This window comes from Embiotoca jacksoni, unplaced genomic scaffold (assembly GCF_022577435.1).
Source record: "Embiotoca jacksoni isolate LCO1_2020_lvr unplaced genomic scaffold, fEmbJac1.0.p SCAF_10, whole genome shotgun sequence".
NCBI lineage: Eukaryota > Metazoa > Chordata > Actinopteri > Embiotocidae > Embiotoca > Embiotoca jacksoni.
The window spans coordinates 4,176,743-4,201,278 of NW_027185230.1; the positions used below are offsets into that span (position 1 = coordinate 4,176,743).

The 24,536-nt window shown below is 38.8% G+C and overlaps 1 protein-coding gene across 2 annotated transcripts in view; it reads right to left on the reverse strand.

Moving 5' to 3' along the window:
- Positions 1 to 4,056: 4,056 nt before the first annotated feature.
- Positions 4,057 to 24,536, reverse strand: part of phf24 (PHD finger protein 24) — a 31,638-nt gene continuing 11,158 nt past the window's right edge. The window contains exons 2-9 of one of the 2 annotated variants that reach the window (XM_069162078.1): positions 23,139 to 23,566; positions 20,319 to 20,504; positions 14,135 to 14,213; positions 12,583 to 12,785; positions 11,641 to 11,807; positions 8,859 to 8,891; positions 7,433 to 7,510; positions 4,057 to 6,058 (exon numbers count right to left, since the gene is read on the reverse strand). In XM_069162078.1, coding sequence (XP_069018179.1) covers positions 5,962 to 6,058; positions 7,433 to 7,510; positions 8,859 to 8,891; positions 11,641 to 11,807; positions 12,583 to 12,785; positions 14,135 to 14,213; positions 20,319 to 20,504; positions 23,139 to 23,564 — 1,269 coding nt within the window. In that variant the 5' untranslated portion in view covers positions 23,565 to 23,566 and the 3' untranslated portion in view covers positions 4,057 to 5,961. The remainder of the gene's footprint in view (positions 6,059 to 7,432; positions 7,511 to 8,858; positions 8,892 to 11,640; positions 11,808 to 12,582; positions 12,786 to 14,134; positions 14,214 to 20,318; positions 20,505 to 23,138; positions 23,567 to 24,536) is intronic. The other variant, XM_069162087.1, reaches the window with a different exon arrangement.

Here is a 24,536-nt window from a genome sequence, read left to right on the forward strand (position 1 = left end):
AAGTAACACATGTTTATGTATGTTGTTTACACAAAAGTAATCATAGTGACTTCGCTGGATAATGTTTTATCTTTCCAAGATTAACAACCTGTTTGTGTGCTTTGATGACATTTCACTCTGATGCCAGAAAGACTTAAGATAAAGCTCAATCTGGGAGAACCCTCACAGTCTTATCGTATTGGCTCACAAATCTACTGATGTTTTCCCGGAGTGGGAGCGATATGTTGACATTTTACTGTGGCTCCGTTCGGTGGCATCACATCCCCAGGGCCATGACCGCACTGCCACTCTTGTTTACCATTACTCATCCCTGCTGAGTGAAGCCATCACACAACAGCAGCCAACCACACCTCAGCACCTCCGTCAGCAGCTGGCCCCGATTCACTCTCCGTAGGAAAACATGCCAGATAACCTTTGTACTGAGCTCCTCTGGATTACACATGGGAGAGATGACTCAAAAACTCACACTTGTTTCCCTGGCAGTCATACAGCCATCTGTGCATGCTACACAGTTGGCAAGCTGGTAATAAGTATAAATTATCTTCTGTAGTAGTAACATGTTTTATTAAAGCACTGCGATTTGAACTATATGACATTGAATAATCTTCCTATGTTGACAAGTTAAGTGTTGTATTTTTTTCTGTCATACAATTTATTGAAAAGGGAAAAAAAAAAAAACAGTCTTCCTTAGCCTGTCTGTGGCCCTATGCCTATTGTTTCAAGGTGAACACAGGTTACAAATCCAGTTAATTTTTAAATGTAGCTCTGTAAAATGGCAATTAATTGTAGTTTTTACAAAATGTTACTCAAACAGTAATCAATAGTGCATTTATTGTTATGGAGACAATTTTTAGAGACATAGTAATAAACTGCAAATGCTCTAATTGGTATTTACAGTAGAGTCTGACCAATAATGGAATGTTGAGGGTGATGCAGATATTGATATTAGGGAGTGCAAAAACTGTACTGTATGCAGTATGTATAAATACATTTTTTGCAATTATCCCTCAAATGGGGTTATTAAACATTTTTGACACTTGTGACAAAGATAGTTGAGGCAGGATACATTACAGTTTATTGTCTTCAGTGCACTGAAACAGAAAACTTCACTGGGTATTTACTAACAATAAATAAACTATAAAAAAATTAAAAAAAAAACACAAATAGAACAATTTGTGATACACCCCAATATTTTTTAGTGCATCGTATTCTGTAAAAAAAAAAAAAAATAATAATAATAATAATAATAATAATATAGGCGCATATAGGCCAACATATAATGTACACCAATACCAATATATCTGAGATGGGCCAATATCAGCCGATAAAATGGACAGGCTGATAGATCGGTTGGGCTCTAACTTACAGCAAGTCTATTTTCACTTCAGGATGTCAGATACTGCTGGTTTGTTAAAGCCCTTGGGTTCAGCAAGGTATGCATGAGGTGCACTTTTGACGTCAGCACTATAACTACCTGTGTTGAAGAAGGAAGTAACGTGACGCAGTAGAACGAGTGACATAGTCCATGTAGAGAGGGGATCAGGTGTGGTTGCATGGAAAAAGTAATTGAAGATTTCCTGAAAGTAATGCAAGGAAGTTACTTATGTAACGTATTTAGCTTTTGTACCATGTCAAACTTGTGGGATGTTGCATACATTAAATTACATATTATAACCCTAACCATGATCTTTTCTTAAATCTAATGACTTTTTTTTTTTGGTGCATAAACGTAAGGCACATTGTACGAATATATGAGACGCCAAAGGGCACCTTGTTTGTACCTCTGAGACACCAGTGGGCAGTGACAAAACAGCAGCATTTAACACCCTGAACAGGTTGTTACCGCAGCAAAATGTTGTATAAGGGACTGACTTTCAACCGCACAATGGTGTGGCCCACTGATGGGGTTATGATCCATGACACAGAGGAATAAGCTGCATCTTTTCAAGCTTAGACAACAGAATAAATATTTGGATTACTTCGTGGTTGGATTTAATCTTTTGAAACTATAACCACAAAAACTTCCAGCCTTAGATTTGTACAAAAAAGTCCTCCAAACATTACATAATGCTTTGCATAAGGAATGCATGTCAGTTTATTTTTGTCTCCATGTTGCACACTGCTCCCTTAAAAGCTCGATTGGTCAATTAGCCTTCATCTTGTGAAGTTTTGTTATGGTCTACTAGAAGTTGAAATTAAATGGAACAACTATGAGCCGATCTCAGCTGACACTGGGTGAAAGACAGAGTGGTACCTGAGCAGGTCGGCAGTCAACCACACGGCTGATCACTACAAAGCACAATCCATTTTATTTATATTTCTCATGCCTTTAACAACTTTGATAGCAAGTATTTTTATGCCTACTACTGCTTTGTGTGTTGCTGTTTTTAATACCTAAAAAGAAAGAGACATGGCCCGTTATCAAAATGACATGTCTGCTTTTCTCTTTTCACATTTTTTTTGTTCAACCCTGTAGAGTGTACTAAGCCTTTGTCTGGGAAAAAAAAAAGATCATAAGCTGAAAATCCTCGATGACACAGAGGCTGCATCGCAGGGCTTCAAAAAACTTTTTCATTAGCACACTAATTTGTGGGGACATTTGGGTGGGATAACCTCGAACTAATTCAGAGCTAAAGTTTCACATTCGACTCAGCATTTAATGTAGCAATTAGCCTGGTCAAGAAGATCATCATTGAATCGGTTATGAAAAATGGATATAACATTCTCGTCTAAATGATTTCTCTCCCACACTTTGCTTCGTCTCTATTTGTACTGAATGTGTCTTTCTTTCCTCTATTCTAACAGTCTGACCTTTAGTTTAAAATCTGGGCTGATGCACCTGCTGGACTCCGCTCTATCCTTTCTTTTACTGACAGATAACAAGTAACAAATGCTTCAGAGCAGCAGGGGGTTAAAGCTGCAGTCTGACCATTGCTAATATGCATTTGTCTTTCTATTTTCTTTGGTTTTGCTTTTTAAAGCTTTTCAAGCCTTCAAGGCGAAACACACTTTCTGTCCAACCCAAAAGCCCCGTAGCGAAAAGGTAGGTACTGTATACAATTATTTTCTTGATAATTACAGGCAGGTGAAAGGTCCGGTGGCCATGATACTCCCAGAGCCTATTTGCCCCATGAATGCCACTTCTGATTGTCCCCATGCTACAACCTTCTTGACATCCATGCTGTATGTTTGTGATTTTATCTGTTATTTTCATGGGCACCTCTTTGCACTCCATGACGTATAATCTGTGCCGTCAGACTTGATGTTGCAGCAGCTATATCATGCTTATCATGCTCCAGCCAATTGGAATAGTGTGCACAAGGCAATCAAATTCAGCAAATCAAAGTTAATTTCAAACGAGCATAAACCCAACACTACTCTATTGCTACTGAAAATCGACTGTTACACCTGTTAAACTTTCCATTCTGGCTTGGCACAACAATGGCTCTTCGATTTGACACAGGTAAACAAAAGGAGGCTCATTGCTCATTAACAACAGTGGTGTTTTTTGGCTGAAATGGTGCCAGATGCAGAAGCAGATTTCAACAGTTGTAGGTAGCTAATATAAATTTATGATCACACTCTGGGAGTTAGTGAAACCACTGAAGCGTTTTTAGCTGATTTTTTTTTTTTTTTTTTTTTTTTTTTTTTTAAAGAACGCAGTAATGACTGCATACATTATATAACGCAAAAAGACTGAAGCTAAAGTTACATGTTCCTGGCAAAAAAGTTAGCATCATTAACATTTCATTATACATTGTTCATGTGTAGCAGGATAGAGCTAACCCTAGTTTCTTAGTATTAAAATATAAGTTTTATTTGTTATATTATAACCCAATGGTTTGGAGGCTCCAAAGCAACACGGTTTGAGTTTAAATCATGCATATTTTCAATTGGTGTGCTCCTTTTTACAAGTGAAAACCTTTTCAAATTAAGGAATAACCAAAAGGTTTGGCAAAAGGAACCCTATTGCCTGCACTGTCTTTTAAACCCATTGGTTTACACAATTACAGACATTTGCATTTCTATATAGAATATATGATCAGAACTCTGGTGTGAAGGTTTTGGATTTTTAATAAGCTAAAAAAATAAAGACACCACCCTTAATTACAATTGCACTTATTATTGCTGTATCTTGATAGTTTTTACCTGTTTGATTATATTCTCAGCATCTATAAATTCTCGCTTCTTTATTACTTGTAAAAGAAGGTCTAAATATACCATCAGAACTAACTTAAGAGTTTAAAGTTGTGAAAAGTGCCCAGCTCTCAATGCAAATCATCCTTGTTACTGTAGAATCTTAACTGGATTTACATAATGATGATACGATCACATTATTCTTATCATTTTATAAAATTATTATCATTTTAATAATTTCATTCAAACTGTAATTAGTAATTAAATTGGAAGTCATGTTGACAATTTAAAATTGTATCCATATTGTACAACATATATCCTTATTGAATGATTGGTATTGATTAAAGCCATATCCCCACATCTATTTGTTAAATATTTTACATTTGATTCTGGTATCCCTTTTTCATGCTTAAAAAGAATGGACAAAAGACCCAAACCCAAGCTTCTCAAGAAGGAGTCTAAATGCCATGCATTTATTTCAGCACTGTGACATATCCCTCAGATCATCCAGTTTCATATCATCATATACTTTGTTCACTCAGAGGACCTGGCGAACCTCCATTACATGGCATAAACACTACATGAAGTTCTACTCGTTACAGTATGTTTCCAGTGATTCTAGGGGCAGGCTCATGTGCAATTAAACTCTAATATGATCTGTAACATTAGAGAATTCCCATCATGTTTTCCATAGCAATTTTTTAAACTGCAAATCAACAACATAGGACAAATATTTGCTCCAGACCTCACATCGTCTTTCAGTATTTCATTGCAGTGATTATGTCACATAGTAGTCCAACTACATCTCATTCCCACAGTGCAAATAATTACATTAGAAGAGGAGGAGCGGATGTTTCCACTTTGTCGTAGTGCAGCTCTGAGAGCACAACAGGAACAAAATGTACTATATCACAGTATATACATGTCACATACAGGGTTAACTTTCATTAATGTTCACTTCACATCCCTTTTTCACAGTTAGTATTTCAGAATAACACAGATTGTTGAATGAAAATGGGGGAAACAGAGGATACATCATAGGATACAGGAATAAATACAGCTTTTTAATGCGTTATAATAATTTATACGGGTATGTATAGCAGTTCTCTTATAATATAATGTATGCAGATAGCTTTCATTCTTGTTTGGTATATGTTCTAGTAATGGTTGCTGTGGTGTTAATCTCCAGCCAGAAATTAGACAGTAACAATAATGAATTTGCGTTTGCTTCAATGTAGCGTGATTAACAATTTTTGATGGTGAAAAAACACAATCCCATTACAGTAGCATGGAGTTATTATTAGGACACGATGAGGCCCAAAGGAATGAATACTTGAAAGAAGAACAGCCTGTCACATGAACGTACCCACATGGAAAGGCGTGTTATGTAGCTGGAGGGCCATAGAGTCTAGCATTTATCCTTGTGAGAATCCTATGTGCCTGTCTGACTGAACTGAAGTTTCAGAAAATGTCAGCGACTGTCTAGTCGTAAGTAGGGGGTTGTCTTTCTCTTGCTATCTCTCACGCTTGTTGGAAGCTGTCAGGCTTTTTGGAGTTGGAAACTGTAACAGCTGCTGTCATTTGCGTCATCGGTGTGTCAGTCGGCGTGTGTGTTGTCAGTGGTGTGGTGTTGACGGTGACGCAGAGGAGGATGGATGGATGGATTGATCTTCTGCCTCTTGGTGCTTCATGCGGATCGCTCAGTTGCCGTCCTTGTGTCGTCGTGTCAGCATGTCTATCTTTGCCCGATCATCTGTGGAGTATAGGGTACGCCCTCTTATCGCTCTCCCTCCCTCTCTCCTGGGTGCAGTGGAGAATCCTGGACTATAGAGGCAGTCGGATGTGCATGGCGGAACTATTGGGCCGTGCAGCCAAAATGTAGATGGCACTCTCCTTTAAAAAGTCTGCCCAGGTCACCGGCCTGTTGGACAAAGAAAGGATTTTGATTTATTACTAAAATTGGGATTACAGATAATGATACGCTTATAACAATAAAATAAAATTTAAAAAAAATAAGTAAACAATTAAAACAGTTTGTAGCTGCTATATTTTTCTTATTTAATACATATCCCATGAAATAACCAGCAATGAAATGGATCTACTAACAAATACAGTCTCTGTAGCTAAAACCAAATAATATACCAAATGTTTGTGCACCATAGAGCTTGACTGTTGCTTAGAAACTATGAAGAAACACACATTGCAAGCCATACTGTTGCAATAGGTAACCTGCTCTTTAATTACAATGAAAATAGGTACTTTAATTACACTCAATCCTATATACTTCACCATCGTGCTGTAAATACTGTAACATATTAAATACGTATTAATCCGCCACTAAAAATAGTCCCCAACAAATGTGCTATTTACTCTTGTTTGAGCAGTACTTTCTAAACGCTGTTTTAAGAAATTACTCAGCTTTTTTTTCTTGTTAAATAGAAGGAAATGTGTGTGACTCATTGTTGAATATTTATGGTATGTCCATAAAGAAATGGGCCATTCAACACAGTATGTATGTTGCAAAACATTGCTGGTTTTGATCCTTTAGCATCTTCTTATGATAACCATATCAAATAAGTATGTGTGCAGGTATAATTTTACACAGCATACACCATTTTACAATACAGTGCCGTAATATCATTACAGTAAAACTCAGGCCTCTATTCCACTGTAATGTGCCCCATGATGCTTTGAAAATGTAGTTATAAAACCTGTATGTTCTGGTAATTAGTATTCATCTTAGTGCGACTCTCTTGTGTAGCTCTCTTTGTAATGGTGCTTCCCTGGAGTCGCTGCCTGAAGTACTGGTGCATTAACTGCAATTATTGCAAAATCATGTAATTTTGTACAAAGAGAAGTCTCAGAAGTCATCATGTGCCAAAGAGGATTCTCCCTCATCATGTGCTGACAGCTAGACAGGGAGTTTTGAGGTCATTTGTGGCATCGAATTCTGAAGTAGGCAGGTCACAGTCCACGCTGCGGCCCTCTGGGTTGGGTTGTTTCACTCCAAATTAATCCCACTGTTGCTCCCCAGGAAAAGACACAGTGGGTACCACTGCAGGGTCACGACAGCCATGTGTAGGCTGGTCCACTGGGAAAAGTCTAGACTTATTCTAAGATCGTGAGCCAGGGTGTTTTAAAATTTATGACCAGCCTGTAAAGCCTGTTGGAAGTAAGACACTGTTAAAAGGAAAGCTTCACCAAATACTGCAGGGCTATTATTTTGTTTGTGATACTTTTTACCACCCTCACTCACATACGCTCACTAAGTATATAGAACAATAGAGGGACAAACCTGCTGTCATCAGTCTTGCTCCTGTCGCTGCCTGAACTGGCTGGACTGCTCTCACATATGGGGCCAACATGACTTATACTGTTGCAAAGAACAAAGAATAAAAGTATTACAGAAAAGCACGAGGTAAATGGTGCAACAGACAGTGAAGGACAAGGCACTTCCTTGCGCTGAAAGTAAAGGAAAAACAAGGTAAATCAAAAACAGGGAAAATGCACCATGAATTATTAATATCATTCCATTTATGGGAACATGACAGTAACCAGGGTAGTTTTACCCAAGGGCGTTTTCTGATCCACATCTGGCAGTCCAGGTTTTATAATTTCCTTGAAACAAGGAAATTAGAGCTGTAGCTGACAATTGTTGTCATGACTGATTAATCTGCAGATGTTTTACTAATTTATTCGTCACTAATTTAGTCCATAAAATGTAAGAGATTTGAGGAAATTCCAATTTTTAAATAGTTTGTTTTGTCTACCAACACCGTAAATCTCCCACTGACATAACAGTTTGTAATTTTTGTTTGACTGATTGATGTGACAATCATCTCTTGGCACTCTCTGTTGAGGTTTGTACAAAGTAAAATGTGGCAAAATAGGTTCACGGTCTTCCTCAGCAGAAAGAGTTCGCTCAGTTGGAGTAATAAAAAGCTAGACTGAAACTTTAGTTTAGATTTTTGTTTTGTTTTGTACCCAAAGTAGAAAAAAAACAATGTCAAATCAAATAGGTTATACAACATTGTGCATTAAGACACTATCAGTTCCCGTTTCACTTGAAACCCAAAGAACTTTCTTCCACATCTATGAGTTATGGCTTTATGTTGTTTTGCAGTCAGATAAAAGCTCCTCTGATAAACCCTGATGGCGCCGTGAAAAACTCCTTTTTACTTTAACATTCTGGCTTGTGCTGTCTTCAATCCAACAATGAAATGGAGCAGAGTTTCCTGACTCATTTGATAGTTATTTGCTTTTTAATGAGTCTGATTGAGGCTGTGTTTTAGTGTTGTGTGTGGACCTGACACACACACTGCACACACTCATCCCGTCTACAGTGCCCTCTGATGATTTAGGCTTTTAAAAAGAAGCTCCCCTAAAGAGAACAAAAGGCTTTCTTTTGATCCCTATAATTACAGGCCAGCCTGAATCTCATCCATGCCTCAGTATAACAAGACCGGATCATATGAAGAGCTCACATTCAGCTCATTAAACTCCATTCAGGGATGTATGTGTCTCTAACTGTTTTATGTTCACAGAGAGACTCACTTTGGAGATAAGAAAGTTATTTCTTTTTTCTTTTGTTTTAAGCCTACAGGTTAAATTACAAATTCAATCGAAGTTGTCGGAGAATACTTGAGGATTGCAGAGTGCTAGAGAGGTGTTGAAGTGAGGGGAAAAAAGAGACGAGCCGTGCAGTGCTGAGTCACACTCACCCACAATTCATAGGAGAGCAGAATCCCATGAGTCTGTGGGGAATGCCACATGTTGAATACAGGTGAGAGGGATGGAATGGTCGAGCATGGGAGATTTGACAGCACAAAAGGGTTAAGCAGTAAACAAGCACATGCACACACAGACACAGTGATGGATAGCAGTTATTACACTACAAATCTGAAGGGTTTTGTACTTAAATGTTTCCAGTCTTTCATGTCTGAAGGAAATATTGTTCTTTTCTCCTCAATATTTTTTTTTTTTTTTTTTTGCTGTTCGAACTTAGGAGATTGTGATAGAGTTTTCAAAGCATGCACAAAAATGCTTTTATTTTTGCAACTTCAATAAAAAACATTTCTAATACTAATAAACTTCCACCTGGAATGAAGTACTTCTGCACAGTGTAAGTGCTGCTTTTGCATGATTAATGGTTCTGAATACACACACACACACACACACACACACACACACACACACACACACACACACACACACACACACACACACACAAACAATGTCTCACAAACAAATGTAGCCCCATTACAGTCAATCAGAGCTGATTGTCCTGTCAGCATCACTCTGATGAGGTCTGTCTCTGGGTGTAAAACTGTCAAAGGAGCAGTGATAACTTTTTTAAAAAAAAACATATCAAGTATTGTGCAAAACAAACTGTGGTTGCTCATACTATTTCTATCATAAATCATATTAACTTTCATGTATAGATTGTAAAGGGAATGGACATGATAAAAAAACACAATCTATACAATACAGTCTGGTTCAATAGTGCTCTTCTGAAGGCTGTGAAGTTCAGGTTAAGACTTGGTCAAAGAGGTGTTGATTCATCGCTGTACTTTGTGGTGATGTTGCACAAGATTGCATTATATTGTGAAAGGTATCTCGTACTTAGTCTTTCCTTTGGTCCGGTTTCAACAAAAAGCTTCACAAAGCTTGTATGTGTTGTCAGGTTATTCTCCTGGGTTGCACTTGTTAGAACAGTTATTGCATTCGGCGTTGGTCACAGTGCCAATGAGAAACAATGCCTTTGATTCTTCAGTTATCTGTTGCTGCTGAAAGCTCCTCTGCAGCAGGCTGGGGAAACCACATCGTTACGCCCAGGTCGTGTTACAGTGCACACTGGCTGGTCATATATTTCCGGTGTCAACATAAGCGTGAGAGAAATAAACAAAGAGCCCAACAACTCACTGTGGAGGCTGTTATCAGATGTCCAAAAGGCGACTAACGATGGATTTGTTGACACACTGCACAACCTGGGGGAACTTTTAGTCATAGATGTGGTTTTTGATTTGCTATACTCGCCGGACAGCATGTTAAATGATAAATGCTCACACCAGTGCAAACACTGAAGAAGCACTGGCCTGTTAAACTCATATTTTTCTGCAATTAAATTCTTCTTTCATGTTTATTCAATGTATAATCTTTACAAAATGAATAATCTCAATATTTGAGTTGGTTACTTGTTTGATGATGAATAATGTCTTCTTTCCTTCCTTTTCATTATCTTGGAAGCAAAGCATAATGATATGCAAATTATGTAATCAGTAAATGGTGCATTGGGAAAAGAATGTCTGTATTAACGTTGATATTTCTCCTCCATTTTTAAAGCCTAAATAAGCTTTACTGTTCTGCATTCAAAGATCTTTGTTGACAGCATCTCCAATGATTATCTAGGAGTTTCCTTATTAGAAGAACCATTATTCCCCTTATTGAAACAAGACTTAATGCTGGCAATGCTTTCCATTGTACAGGAATGAAGCTGGATGCTTAGCTCCCAATGTTTTTCTGGACTGGTAAGAAAACAACTGTTGATGCTAACGGTGGCTATAAAGCTTATAAAGCTAATTGTGTAACGTTAACAGTATTAATGTGTTAAGTTAGCTGTTGATGAGTTAGAATAACTGTATGCGCCGAGCACAATTAGCTTGTCACCTACCATACTGAGGAAATGTTATGCAGCAAACAAACCAGGCATCCTGATACTGTTTGAACAATTCAAAACGGCTCTTCAGTGCAGATAATGGCAATGCAAAGAGTATCGATATTTGGTTTTGATGTGGTTGTTTTACCACGAAATGATCTTTCTAAAAATGGAGATGAGCAAGCTATAGCCAAGCCTAAATGTTCGACAATGACCAAGAAACGGCAGGGCTGTAATACGCTAAATTCAACCAACATGCCGCAACTCTGAGAGCAACAATGACTCACTGTTGCCTCTCAAGGTCCTGAAGTGGTATTACCAAATGAAACATAAATCTTGCATATTACACCTTTAAAGTGAACAACAGCGAGCTGACAGCTGATGTTTAATGAACTCTAACTGTTGTCCTGTTATCATGTTTCTAAGATGATAAATTAGTTGCCTGTTGCAACATTTTAACGGACGCTTTGCCTCTTATTAACAAGTGAAGCTGTAATACGCAAGTAAGTTGTGGCAGCAACAAAGTTGTAAGCAGAACATTTCAACTTGAAGCGACTAAAGAGTCTGATTTAATAATTTAATATATCGGGCAAGTAAAGTTGTGTGTCATCTTGAAAGCAATGAAAATGGACACTGTCATGGTAATTTATGTCGACCAGAGGAAGCATATGTAATGAGAAAAGAACATGGCTCGTTATCTTGCTTCTTTCTCACTATCTCTTTTCCCTAAGCAGCCAAACCTTTTTTTTTTTTTTTGCCTCTGCCTGTCTCAGTTTGCATTCAAATGAGATCGTTACTCCCCCTAAATCCTGCTCGCTGTACATAGAAGTGTCGTGTGGTTTACTCACCTCACATTGCAGGACTGTGAGTCTTTGTTGAACTTGTGAAACCAGGACTGCTGAGCCTGACGGCACTCTGCTCCTGTGATCACACTGTCTTTATCCTGGTCCAGACCCAGGAACACTGACCTTGCATTGTTTCTCTCCTTGGCAGTCAACAGACGCACCATTGAGTTCTGGGAAAAGTAAATCCAATAACTAGTATGAGATGAGGTGGCTAGGACCTACTGCTTTAAATCACTCATAAATTCCATTCACCTTTTATGATTTCATTTGTTGTAATTCAGCAGCCTGGCAAAGGTATTTTTAGGGAGTATTTCTTTGGCCTCAATCAATCACGTCAGCTCTGTCTGACAATCTGAAAGCACTGATTTACGCCATGCGACCTTAAAGTCACACAGTTTACAAACTGCCAATTGAATCTCTCACAGCATAAAGAAATATATTTAAACAGTTCTGAGGTGATCATGTGACAGTAAAATGACTGACAAAATTGGTGGATGCAAGCTAAAAGGTTTGTCGTTTTTACGACTAGGCCATTCTATAAAATGTTATTAAACTAACCACAACACAATGTATTGTTTGACCACAAAGGCTGAGTAGATAGTATTTATTTTGGCTTGAAGATACCCTCCCTCACTTTGGAAAATGTAATGTACTTTATCTATATAGGGTATACTGTAGTTGACTATGTAAGAAAGTGAATAAAAGATTGCCTTCACAGTCTTCTTGACGTACATCTTTCAAAAGTGACATGGACTATAAGATATGACACATCAGGACTACTGTAGAGATTTCATTCATAGTAGTAAAAAAACAGCAAAGTTCATGGTTGAGTTTTAAAACTGAATTTTACGGTGCCATTGGATCCTGTAACTAAATCATAGAGTGCTGCTAGTCAAAAGTATTTTTTCAGTACATTCAGCTTCATTTCTCAACCTAATACTATACCTCTGTGCGCAACTTCCTCAACACTGCCAGAGACTCAAAGTAGAGAAAGTCCAACCATTCGATGTGGCCCTTCTTCTCAGGATCGAGCGCAGCAAACTGAGCCAAGACTTCCTCCTCTTGCTCATCAGTCAGGTCCTTATCGAATTGCTGTTTGGATACGAAGTGGCGGTACTGCAGCAGCTCGTCTGACACAAGGCATGACTCTACAACAGCAAGGAACAATTCATCACATCAGACCCAATTAGTCACCTAGCAGTCTTCCAGATATAATTAACCTAGGGTGACTCATTTTCAACAAAGGCAAGACCGCCTCCCATGGATTGTCTTCCAGACAAGCCACAGGATAGTAAAACTAATTTGAAAGTAGACTGAGTTGAGGGCAAAAAATTTAATAACTCAAAGGAAGAACAGTGTGAGGCAGTTGACTTCTCTGTGGGGTGGACATCAAGCAGTTGTTCAAGCATTTATCTTATGTCTTGGTAGTTGTTCTGCACAGTAAATGTCATTGACTTTTATGGCATGTACAACCACTAGGCAAGCAAAAGAGGCAGTACTGACCATTTAGCCATCTGTATAACTATATACTATGACTGACTGGACTAGAACTTCATTTTTTTTTTTTTTTTTTTTTTTTTTTTTTACTAAAGTAATTTTAATATGAAATATAAAAGCAAGACCACAAGTCGACAGCCATGCTAGCTGTTCTGTGAGTATGTACAGCAGATCCAAAAAAGAACTAAAGAGGCAAAATCCAGAAGTAAGACACGAAAGCAACAAAGAACCAACCAGGGTACAGAGCTTACTTGATATTAATATACACACACAAAAATAAGAAACTAAAACAAAGTGACCAAGAGGGAAGAACAGCACACAGACTAAATACACCAGGGAGAGGAGGACAATGAGGAACTACTGAAACTAATCAAGGTAGGGCAAATAATCACACAAGGGTAGGAAATGAAGTCGACTAATGTTGCATTTGGATTGTCAATTTGTCTGTTTTATAGTGGATTGTGTAGTGAAGAAGATCCATTCGGATCGGTCACCTGTTGATTATAAAGGTCACTATTTAGTAGAAAAGTGGAGAATCTGAACACAGCACAAGACATAGGGGGAGAGTGACTACAAAGTAAGACAGGAAACCCATAACCCAGGCTAAAATACAGACTACAAAATGGTAATGAAGTCTAAACCATAACAAGCAACTACAATGTTTACCTTTTTAACAATCTTAGTTCAGCATATTAGCATGCTAGCACTTGCTGAAGTTCATGAAAACATCAATAGATATTTTGGTCATACACCAAAGTATTGGGAAAATTACTGCTGACCTCATGGTGATAGTAAAAGAAAGGTCAGGGCTCAGGGAAGTTATTGAATTAATATATTTAGGTCTGGAGACTCTGGACCAAATTGGCAGACCAAGTAACGTCGGTGTCCCTTAAAATATGTCAACAAATTCCTAACCACTACAGTGTTGCCGTGGACAGGGTCATCAACGCCTGCAACACGTGCAACTAAATGTTGTTTCTAACGTTTAGCAGTGACACACCTGGGATGATCTTGCACTGCTTGTAGGTCTCCATGAGGCTGTACATCTCTTCCTCTGTCAGGAGCAGATTCAGATTGTCCTGCAGGAAAAGGTGAGATAAGGGCAGAGGATTACACTCCTACTCGTAAAGTAATACTCACAATATTTCTTTTATAGTCAAGTGGCCCTGCTTGATGGTTATTAACTGGTCAAACTAGTCCCAAACAGGCTTCTTGTAATTAGCCACAAGCACACGAGGTATTGGATTGTGAATACATTACAGCAACTCTTGTGTTTCCCAGAGAGTAAATGAAAAGAGGAAGGTTTACAAAGAAGTGCAAAGTGTTGTTAGGGGCGAAACTTTCTTAATGAAAAAATATTTTTGCTAAAACAAACTTGTTTTAACAATTCAATCCATATGTCTACAATTAGTGCAAACACACCCTAATTTAATGGGAATAAATAAAGTTTAATCAAATGTAAGCCTCTGTTTCCTTACAATAGACAAACCACAGAGTCCCATTATATACTCTATATAAGTAAATTCAAATGCAATGTAGAGATTTAGAGAGGGAAGTGAAACACATGTCTGATGTAAAGATGTGTGTGTAATATTTACATCTCTTCCCAGCATGGTGTAAATATCAGCACGTCCACGGCCAAGGAAAATCACAGGAGACACTGATTTTAATATTTATATTTGTACATTATTTATCACATAAGTGATGTGATGAAACTTTAATGATGTCTTTGGGATTATTGAGGTAAGTCAATTCTGGTTTGTTTACATAGTCCTTAATCACCCTTACAATCTGTCAGGGCTTCATAAAAGCCGCATTCGGAAATCTTAATGAAAATGCACGACCGCCCACTCTTCAAAAAAACAGATGGGAAAAAAAATAGACCCTTCAAGCTCAGCAGATTGCTGCAAAATGCAATTTGTTATAAGGGGATGTGGATAAAGAGCAGATATATCAGCCAATAGTTATTAGATATGCTGAAGTATGGGTTATAGCACTGAGACCATGTTTTATGTGTGTGTGTCAGTTTCCCTTTGGGTTTGGCAAGAAAAGAAACAAACACATCATTCTCTACAGAGCCTGTGGTTACACTGTTATGACCAATAGCAATAATGAAGAAGAAAAAAAAAGAATAAATAAGATGAGAAGAGCATTTGATCAAATGCTTTAGTTTCCCCCCTGACTCCAACAGTGACCCCCGCCCCAAAGAGGGACACATGGCCTCATTATATCTGCCAGTGGGAGTCTAACATGGCCACCAACATGAGCAACAGGACTTTAAAAACCTGTCATTAAGATCACAGTAACTGCCAGCAACTTATCACCCTACCATCTGCAGCATTTATGGCTCAAGACTGTATACTGTATGAGGAATTATTTATGTATTTATTTGCACTGCTTTGAACACCACACGGTCCTCTCTTGGAATGTCTGGGTACTACACATGGATGGTTCTGCCTGGGTACAGGAATCTCACTAATGTGATGAAACTCACTCAAATGACCCATCCTTCTTTCATCCATTTGTGTTCTCATTCATTCACGACTAACATCTGAGCCCGGTGGCCATGCCAAAGTCACGGGAAAACAGAGAAATGAAATACTAAACTAAGATAGGAAACTCACATCCTGTCTGCAACACTCAAGGACACAGTGCCCTCTTAAAATTGTGACATATAATTTTAGAAGAGAAGAACTATTACTATAAAATGTCTAAGCTAAGTGAGAGCTATGGCCACAGATCACGAAATAGAGAGGCTGTAGGTGTCACACTGAAATCCCCTCTATGATTCCTTTCTCATTGTTTCGTACTTGTCCTCTAGTGGCTCCTTTCTGCAGCTTTTCTACAATCACAAAACTCCTTCAAAAGCTCAGCGTGGACACGTTTCAAGAAAGGATGGTCGCTACAGAATAAAATATGGGATGTGAAACAGAGCTGTAGGGCCACAGATGTCTACAAATCTATTGTATATCACAGAGCTACATTTATCATCTGTCTTTTGTACATCTCATATCTAGTAGGCCACTTCCTATCCTTCACTTCCAGCTTGTACTCAAGTGCCCGCTTGAAATTAAACGTCATGTTTGTTGTTTGATCATCTCAGGTGATAATTTAAGATGATTTCTGCCATCTCCCATAATACAATTCATAATTTGTCAAGCCAAGTGGCAGGTGTTGATAATTGTATTGATTTGTATTTACCTACATCTACACCTGTTAATGAAGATCTGTCCAAGCCCAAGAGAGGCTGCCTTCGTTTTGTTTACCTTTGTCTGTATAGTTCCATGATTATATTTATTAAAGCTACCTGGGTGCTGCATCTTATTAGGCTTGTAATTAAGTCAATACTTTCCCGCAAGAATGCATTAGGTATCGATTTATCTGTATCTGCCTGTCATTTCAAAAGTAAATTGAAAATCAGGAATAACAACTAAAGAAATGATCAAGCTGCCATCAGGAAGCTGCTTCCTTTGCTTGCTCTTTGCCAGACATTACTTCTGTAATCTAATATTTTCAGGCGTCACCCCGAGTATCACAGACTGTCTGCAAAGCAATAAAACTTCCCATCTGCTCTGGATGTTTTGATATTTTTGCAACTACCTAATAAGATTTTTTTCATCCAACTTAATATTCAGAGGAACCTTGAAATTGATGTAAGGCTTTATGCAACACCTACTGACAGCCTCTGAAAAATATGGACACAAAAGGACACTGGGGAACTAGGTATAAAAATAACAATGCATTCTATTATTGTGCTTGCAGCTTGAATGAATAGTTATTTTAGAGTGTCTTGTTGGGAAAAATGACAGTGTTGTTGATGTCTTGATAAAAAAACAAATAGCTTTAAATACCTCACATGTATGCTCTGAAGCAGAGCAAGAAGTTTAAAGAAGTAAATATTCTTACTGAGTTCAAAGTTGGAAGAAACAATATTTCTGTAAGCAATGAATGAGGACTGTGTGGAATGAAAGCAGTATTTCATTACTAGATTACACTATTAATATACGAATTTCCACCCAATTAGCTCTGCCTTTTAGTCAGTCTAGTTTTGCAAATTTGCAGAAGCAAATATTTTTTGTGAAAAGGTTCAGATAAACCTGCATGCTAGATTCCAACAAACATCTTGCACCTTGATTTTTTTTTCTCAAGAGTTGATGATTTGGAATCAAAACTAAAAAGGAGAGTGAATATTGGACTGATATTCATCAGGCAGTTGCAAACATGACTCCAAATGACTGCCAATTTTGCTCCATGTCCTCTGGATGTGTAAATAGATCATTGTTCATCATAATAACCTTGTGTATATAAGATCAGATATATGGTTAATTTGTTCCAATGAGAAAAAAAATCCAAGCTTTAAACCTGAAGATGCTTCTCTATTTCAGTGATCACACTTTATTGTCTTTAGTTCAAAGAGAAGACCATTTCAGTGTATTTTTTAGTGTATCAAATGTGCTTTTCAACAGAAACTCCTCAATTTGGACTTGAAGGGAAACTTGATTTTCAACAAGCTTTGTATCATCCCTATGTACATAGTATATTCAAAGGAACAGTGTTGAACTTTCCTCCATGTTGCCTTTGTGAACTTTCCGCTCAGTTGCCGGGAAAAATCCACAAGAGGACACGACACAAAGGCTGTTGTTCGAACTTAAGTTTGTACTTCCGACTGTCCACAAAAAAAATACAAAAACTGAGGATTGAGAGGGGGGTTCAGATCAAATATCAAAACAGCCTGTTGTCTACTCACTTACACAAAAAGCCAATGGAACACCACGGAAGAAGGCTCCAGTACATATGGAGAAAAACTATTTTCATCAGATAGTTGAGACTATTTCTAAGCAAGAATGCAGTGCAGACGATTTACAGCATACGGAGGACGGAGAGTGGCGGTGCTGCAACAATAGAAACATCGGAGCAAGCCTGTCCAATAAGAGCGATCTGGAAGTGACCTTGGGAGGCAACAAACCCAGTGCATTCTGATTGTTGTAGATCACCTTCCTTTCAAGCAAAATGTAATACCAAAGCCGTTTCTCTCTTTTATCCCCGTTTTCTCTAGTCATGTAGAGCCCATTTAAAACATTGTATGCACCTTTCTACTGTGCTGACTGGCCAGTTTTATGAAAAGACCACCTTTCCAGCAGTGAAAGACCCCTTTGAGTGTGACCATGGTATCTCAGCCCTTAGGGCCCTCAGGGGCTGGCTGAAAGCATCAAAATGAGGCCAGTGCTATAAAGACAGCTCCTGTGTGGATGGATTTTTTTTTTTTTTCCTCCATCTGATTGGCTGGGATTGAGCCTTACTTGCTTACTTTGAATGCTGACTGTAAATCCATTTCCAAGGGAACTCATTCCGTCTGTGTGAAATTAAATGTCAGATGCGACAGAAGAAGACGGGGGATTTGTAACAGCTGGCTGACACGTGCTAACAAAATAGTTGGTTTCTTTAGCAATCAGAATTCACAGTTTAAATCAAACATGTCTCTCTCCCCCTCACTGAATTCTCTCCTTCCATCCTCTTTCCTCAAACACACCAAGGCAGCCAGCCAAAGAGAGAAGACCTTTCCGTGTCCTCTCTCACATTGTGTGAACACCTTCACCCCCCCCCGCTGCACAAATTTGGCAAGTGATTTTTGATTCTCCGGGCCGGCGAAAGACGGTGAAGTCCCTACTCCACTCTGAAGGGTCCTCGAGCAAAAAGCGCTCTTCAGCTGTTTACGCTGGAATTAAAACAGATTGCATTTCACAGGGGCGACGATCTCCAGAGAGTCATCGGTTTTGGCTCTGGCCTTGAATTCCTGATGAAAAGCTGCCCTTTGTTTTATTGTTTTAGAAACACAATAAACTCGGCTCAAATGTTGCCCCACGCAGTTTAACACAAAAAAAAACATGTAGCCGCACGTTTGTCCAGTACAATAATTGCTAATGACAATTGCCTGCTAGAAAGCCACGTGAAAGAGATACCTGTCCTTATCGCCCTACTGCAGAAACACATGGTTAGCCCACATAATGGGATACATAATGTTGGTGCCTGTAGCCTGTGCTTAACACGTAACTCCCCATGAAGGAGGACTTTGAAGACATGGCCCATATTCAAACAACTCCCATGCATGTGAATGGTGAGTTATACACTGCATCAGCCACAGCATCAGCATCAGAGTTCATTATAAACTCTATAAGTGACAGTAGTGAAGTGAAGTGAAGTGAAGTGAAGTGAAAGGCGAAGGCAACACTAGTTGATTTCACCAGCTTCAATGACAACTGGCAAATCTACCCAGCTGTTGCTAATTAGTGTCCCTAACTTCCAGTCACTGACACTTAAAGGAAATAGAGCCCATCGTTGACAATATTAGTTTCACCTGGGACTTTCCAATTCTGACAAGGGTTTGCTGTGAAATGTTCCGTTCGACAGAGCAGAGCAGTGAACGTTAGGTGCCATCTGTTAGAGCTCAAAACCTTGATGATTAAACAGCCGCATCTCATTATTACCATAACTGTCCAATTAGCATTCATCAAAAAAAATGCAATGCCCCTTTTGAGTGTCATGGTGAGTTTTATCAGATTAAATTTAATTACAAGTTTAGTTTCCTGTAAAAAAAAAAAAAAAAGAACCCTAGTAGGACTTTAGAAATGTGTCAATTTGTCAAATCAGCCACAAGTAATTTTCAGCAGAAAATTTGTTTTATGTTTGTAGATTTCTGACTATTTAGCATTCTAAAAGGGATTTGTAATTTGAGATTCAGATTTAAAATTAATTTACAATTTACCCAGTCCACACACAAAACTTTAAAACTTGCAGGCATGTTGCAACATATCAACATATCAACATACATAGGCTGACAAGGATAGGAGCATCATTATCTAATAACAAGTCATAAAAAAGTTAGTTATATATGAAAAACAGTTATAATCCATACAAGTAACCAAATTCAAAGACTTTCTCAGTCATTTAAATTGCCTGACTGTCAGCATTTAGAAGCCTAATACCAGACAGAATAATATTGAAAATTTAAATATGGATAATTTTCAAAATGGATAAATTCGAAAATGATTCCTTTTGGCAGGGCTAAATGTTTTAGCGCAATTGCTTAAAAGTGACCACAAATGCTCCCAATGATAATAAATAGTACACTGTATTTGCAGAAAACGGCATGTTCAAGACAATGGCACTCAGCCGTGCTGACTTACACAATAATAGCAGCTCCAGCCGGTAACAGTGTGGGCCGTATCTCTCATCTCCTGCAGGGCCTCGGCACGCAGGTAGCCCAGCTCACTGAGGCAGCCATCGTGGAACATACGGGTGCAGATCCTGCAGGGGTACAGATCGTCGGCCGTCCACACCTCGCACACTTCACACATCTCGTCGCTCGGTGGCTGGAGGACGAAAGCAGAGGGTGTCAGTGAGAGTGTGTCATTTACATAAATGGTTTTATTATATATCAATGTTCTTCGTCGCCAAGATTGTTTAAACACCTTAATTTAATGAGGATTACAAACACACCCAAACCAGCACTGCCAAAACTCCCATCATCCAAAAACATGCACCTCAGGTCAGGTTACCTGGCGCCGCGCTAGTGGCAGCCTGCTGCAGCAGCTCCCCACTGAGAGCCCCCCTGCTGTAGTGAAGAAATTTCCCCTCGGGGATTAATAAAGTGTATAAAATAAAAAAATAAAAAAATAAATTAAAAAAAAATCTCCTGTTGACTAAACTTCTGTGTTGCAGGTCAGGATGAGAGATGAGGCATCAGTGGTAGGAGTGATAGTGGGAGGTTTGGTATAATATTTTATAATGATAATTTGTGTTGTGTACTTCACTTGTATTTTAAGATAGATGATTAAGAAATCACTACCTCTGATATAACACTTATATATGTGCCCTCAAAGGTGCTCAGGGTTAGTATTTATCAAATCTTTTTGTAAAGTCACTTTGCAGCCAGAATCCACTCAGCTGTCATGCGAGGGAAAATGACTGCAGAATACTGTTAGCCTATTAAGCACACACAGACACTGTCACTTTCTTTCCTCACTTTTTTATATCTGTATTTCAGTGTCACAGTGCACAGTGCCTTCAGGGCGGGTCGAAATGCAGTTATTTCTCTAACAATCAAGACTAACATCTAAAGTGACCCTACTGACTTCAGTTTTTATTGTGCTGCAGTGTAGTATGTGTGTTGAATGCACCAAGTGCCTTTGGCTGTGCTTAGTCTTAACTGTATGGTAGGAAAATGTCTGTACAACTCAATTGAGTTGACCATGCTGACAGGCAAAGTTTTTTGTAGGTGTCCCAAATGACCTCACTTGAAGGGAAGGAGAAAACCTGACTGTCATAGTCGAGAGAGCAGAGACGCGATATTATATTAGTATGGGAAGAGCATCCCACATTTCCAGACAGTCTCTCCTGAAGGGAACTCGCAGTCTTACACTTGGCCGTACATGTGTAAAGTGACAGAAACAGCAGTGTCAAGAATGAAAATACTGAACTTTAGAGATAGACGCCTTTAGATTTTGATATTTCTTGCATACAAGTGGAGATGTACTTCAACAGAATACCAACTGTTGTATTAATTAACATTCATTAAAAAAAAAAAAAAACTAAACAAAAACAAAGCCAATACCTTGGGATGAAGAAGACATTGGACTGGAATAATGCCATTGGAATAAAATACTCACAACAGTATAACAGAATGTCATCAGCATATCACACAAACATCTAAAGGTCAATTCAAATTGAAGAGTCACAACAAGATGATTTGAAACTTGCAACTACTCACAATTCACCAGTCTGCAACATTCTGATACCTACTGGTTTACACCAAAGCAACGAGAGATGTAACATCTCCACAGTAACAACACTATCTATTTTTGTTTTAATTGCCATCTTTTTAGCCTTTTTCGTAAGAGGATAAAATTTGAAACATTGTAAAACATGAATGAAGATAGTAATAGTAAGTTATTTGGAACAGAAATGACATGAACATAAAGTGAGAGGTTTGCAAATTTGAAGCCGCTCATGGATGCGTCAATGGAATAACTCAGCAGTTTATGCAAATGTATGCCGTGAAATTGAGACAGGAAATCAACCGTTTTGTCAATGTATCTTTTACTGGAGGAGTTTAGAGGAATTGGTGTATTTTTTAAGAGGCAGAAAACACACTAATTACTGCGCATTAACATTCACAGGCGACACCAACAGCTGGCTCGAGTCGAGCTGAAACGGACCAGTTTCCAGTGCTGCAATTTTTCCATGCAACGTTTCATCTCGTCACAACTCTTTGGTCTGAATTGGGTTTTATAGTTGTGTGGGGAATAAAGAGACGGTGGCAGGTTGTAAACCACTTACTCATTGTTGGCTAGCAAGGCAATGTATTAATTAGCTTGAAACATATATATATAATTTCCCCTTTCTATCCTGGTCTTTCAAAATTCCCAGCTACATATCTATTATTATTGCAAGATTTAATTTCTGTACCTTTTCTTAAACTGCAGCATCATCAGCAGAATACGTTGCGATGCAGTGTTTACTCTTTGCAAAATCGAAAACCTGATGGTGTCAGTGCTCCCTTGAACTCCATCCCATGTTAGTCAGCGTCGCCCTGGCTATGGTCATCTCTCCCAGCCAGCCAAAGCAGGCCGCCCACAAGATGCTCACTGTGAAGAGCCCTCACACACTTCAACCAGAAATTGCAGCTAGTGTGGAAATAAAAGGACTTGCCGAGGACAGATTTAAACTCATACTTTCTCACCTTCAACAAGTGTGATTCGATAAATCTGAAGAGTCCCTTTACAGCCAGCTGAACTGCTTGATCATAATGAGGGAGGAAAAGAGGTAATATACTGCTGTTGCCATGGAGATGATTTGATGTCTTGCAGTCATCTCTTTAATCTCAGAGTTTGGGGAATCAAAGTGTTTTTTTATGTGTATGTTTGATTTGAATAACACCCTAGCCATGAATACCCAATGACATCCAGCAGGTAAACAGCTATTGCTCTAAGTGCATCATTTAATACCTGCTCCTTCTTTTCCAGCTCCACCTCTACAGGCTGGTCGTCGTCGGCTTCCCTTTTGGGTCGCACAAAAGCAGGTGGTGTGAGCTGATGGCTCTTGTCAAGATCTTCCGGCTCCACTCCTTTCCCATCCCGCAACCTCGACCAAGCCTCCTGGTTGACTTTACACTCGTCTCTCGCTGGAGCTGAGGCCTGCTGGGAGGTCGACGGACCCGCGCTGTTGTCCGTGTCCTCTTTCTCCGCCTCCTCTGTGTTTTTCTCGTCAGGACTGGCGGAAGCCTTGGCAGACCCATCCGCCTCCTCCACCTCTCCTTCCGCCTGTTTGGCGGCAACCACACGATCTTTCAGACCCGACTGGAAGGCAGAGACGACAGCGTTGCATTTCTGCACCTTCTCCACCTGCTGCTTCTTTGACATGAGCACTCCCATGGCTACAGGCAGATGGAGAAAAAGAAACAGAAGTTACACAAGTGCTTTGTATCTTTTAATTGATCATAACACTCACCTAAAACTGACCGATTTGATTGACAACATGAGCAAACAATCACACTGCTGCCATCAGATTCAATCTAAATATTGCAATTGGTGAAGAAGGAGGTAAATGACATCAGCTTTTTCCAAATAAGCTCAGTTTAAGTGCACAGAGAAAAACAGTTATTCAGAGCAAGCGGCAATTAACCGTAACATCGCCCTTTAGTTTGTGAACTGACGTTAAGAAGCCTTGAGTTCAATATTTCAGCTGTCGCCATTTTGTGAATTTTGAGCCAGAAGTGACCATATTTGGACGAGCTGGAGAGGACCGAGCGGAGTTCAGAGGCACTCCGACTTTTTAAAGAATTGTTTGACTTTAACTGAGAAAAAGGAAAATAACTTCTGTTATAATTACAACTATGGATTGGTTGGATAAAGTGACAGTAAATAAATCAAATCGCCTTTGCCCAAAGTCAGTTTTGACCCTATTCAGGATAAAGTGGGAATAGATAATAGATGGATGGTAAAAGGGGATCTAGTGTGAGGTTACTTTGTAACAAGCCCAACATTTAACACCAGCGGACACACTGTCAGCCCTACAGCATATCAATAAATACAGTGCATCCGGAAAGTATTCACAGCGTTTCACTTTTTCCACATTTTGTTGTTACAGCCTTATTTCAAAATGGATTACATTTTTTTTTTTTTCCTCAAAATTCTACACACAATACCCCATAATGATAATGTGAACAAAGTTTTTGGGAAATTTTTGCAAATCTATTAAAAATAAAAAATGAAAAAATCACATGTACATAAGTATTCACAGCCTTTGTCATGACAGTCAGAAATTAGCTCAGGTGCATCCTGTTTCCACTGATCATCCTTGAGATGTTTCTACAACTTGATTGGAGTCCATCTGTGGTAAATTCA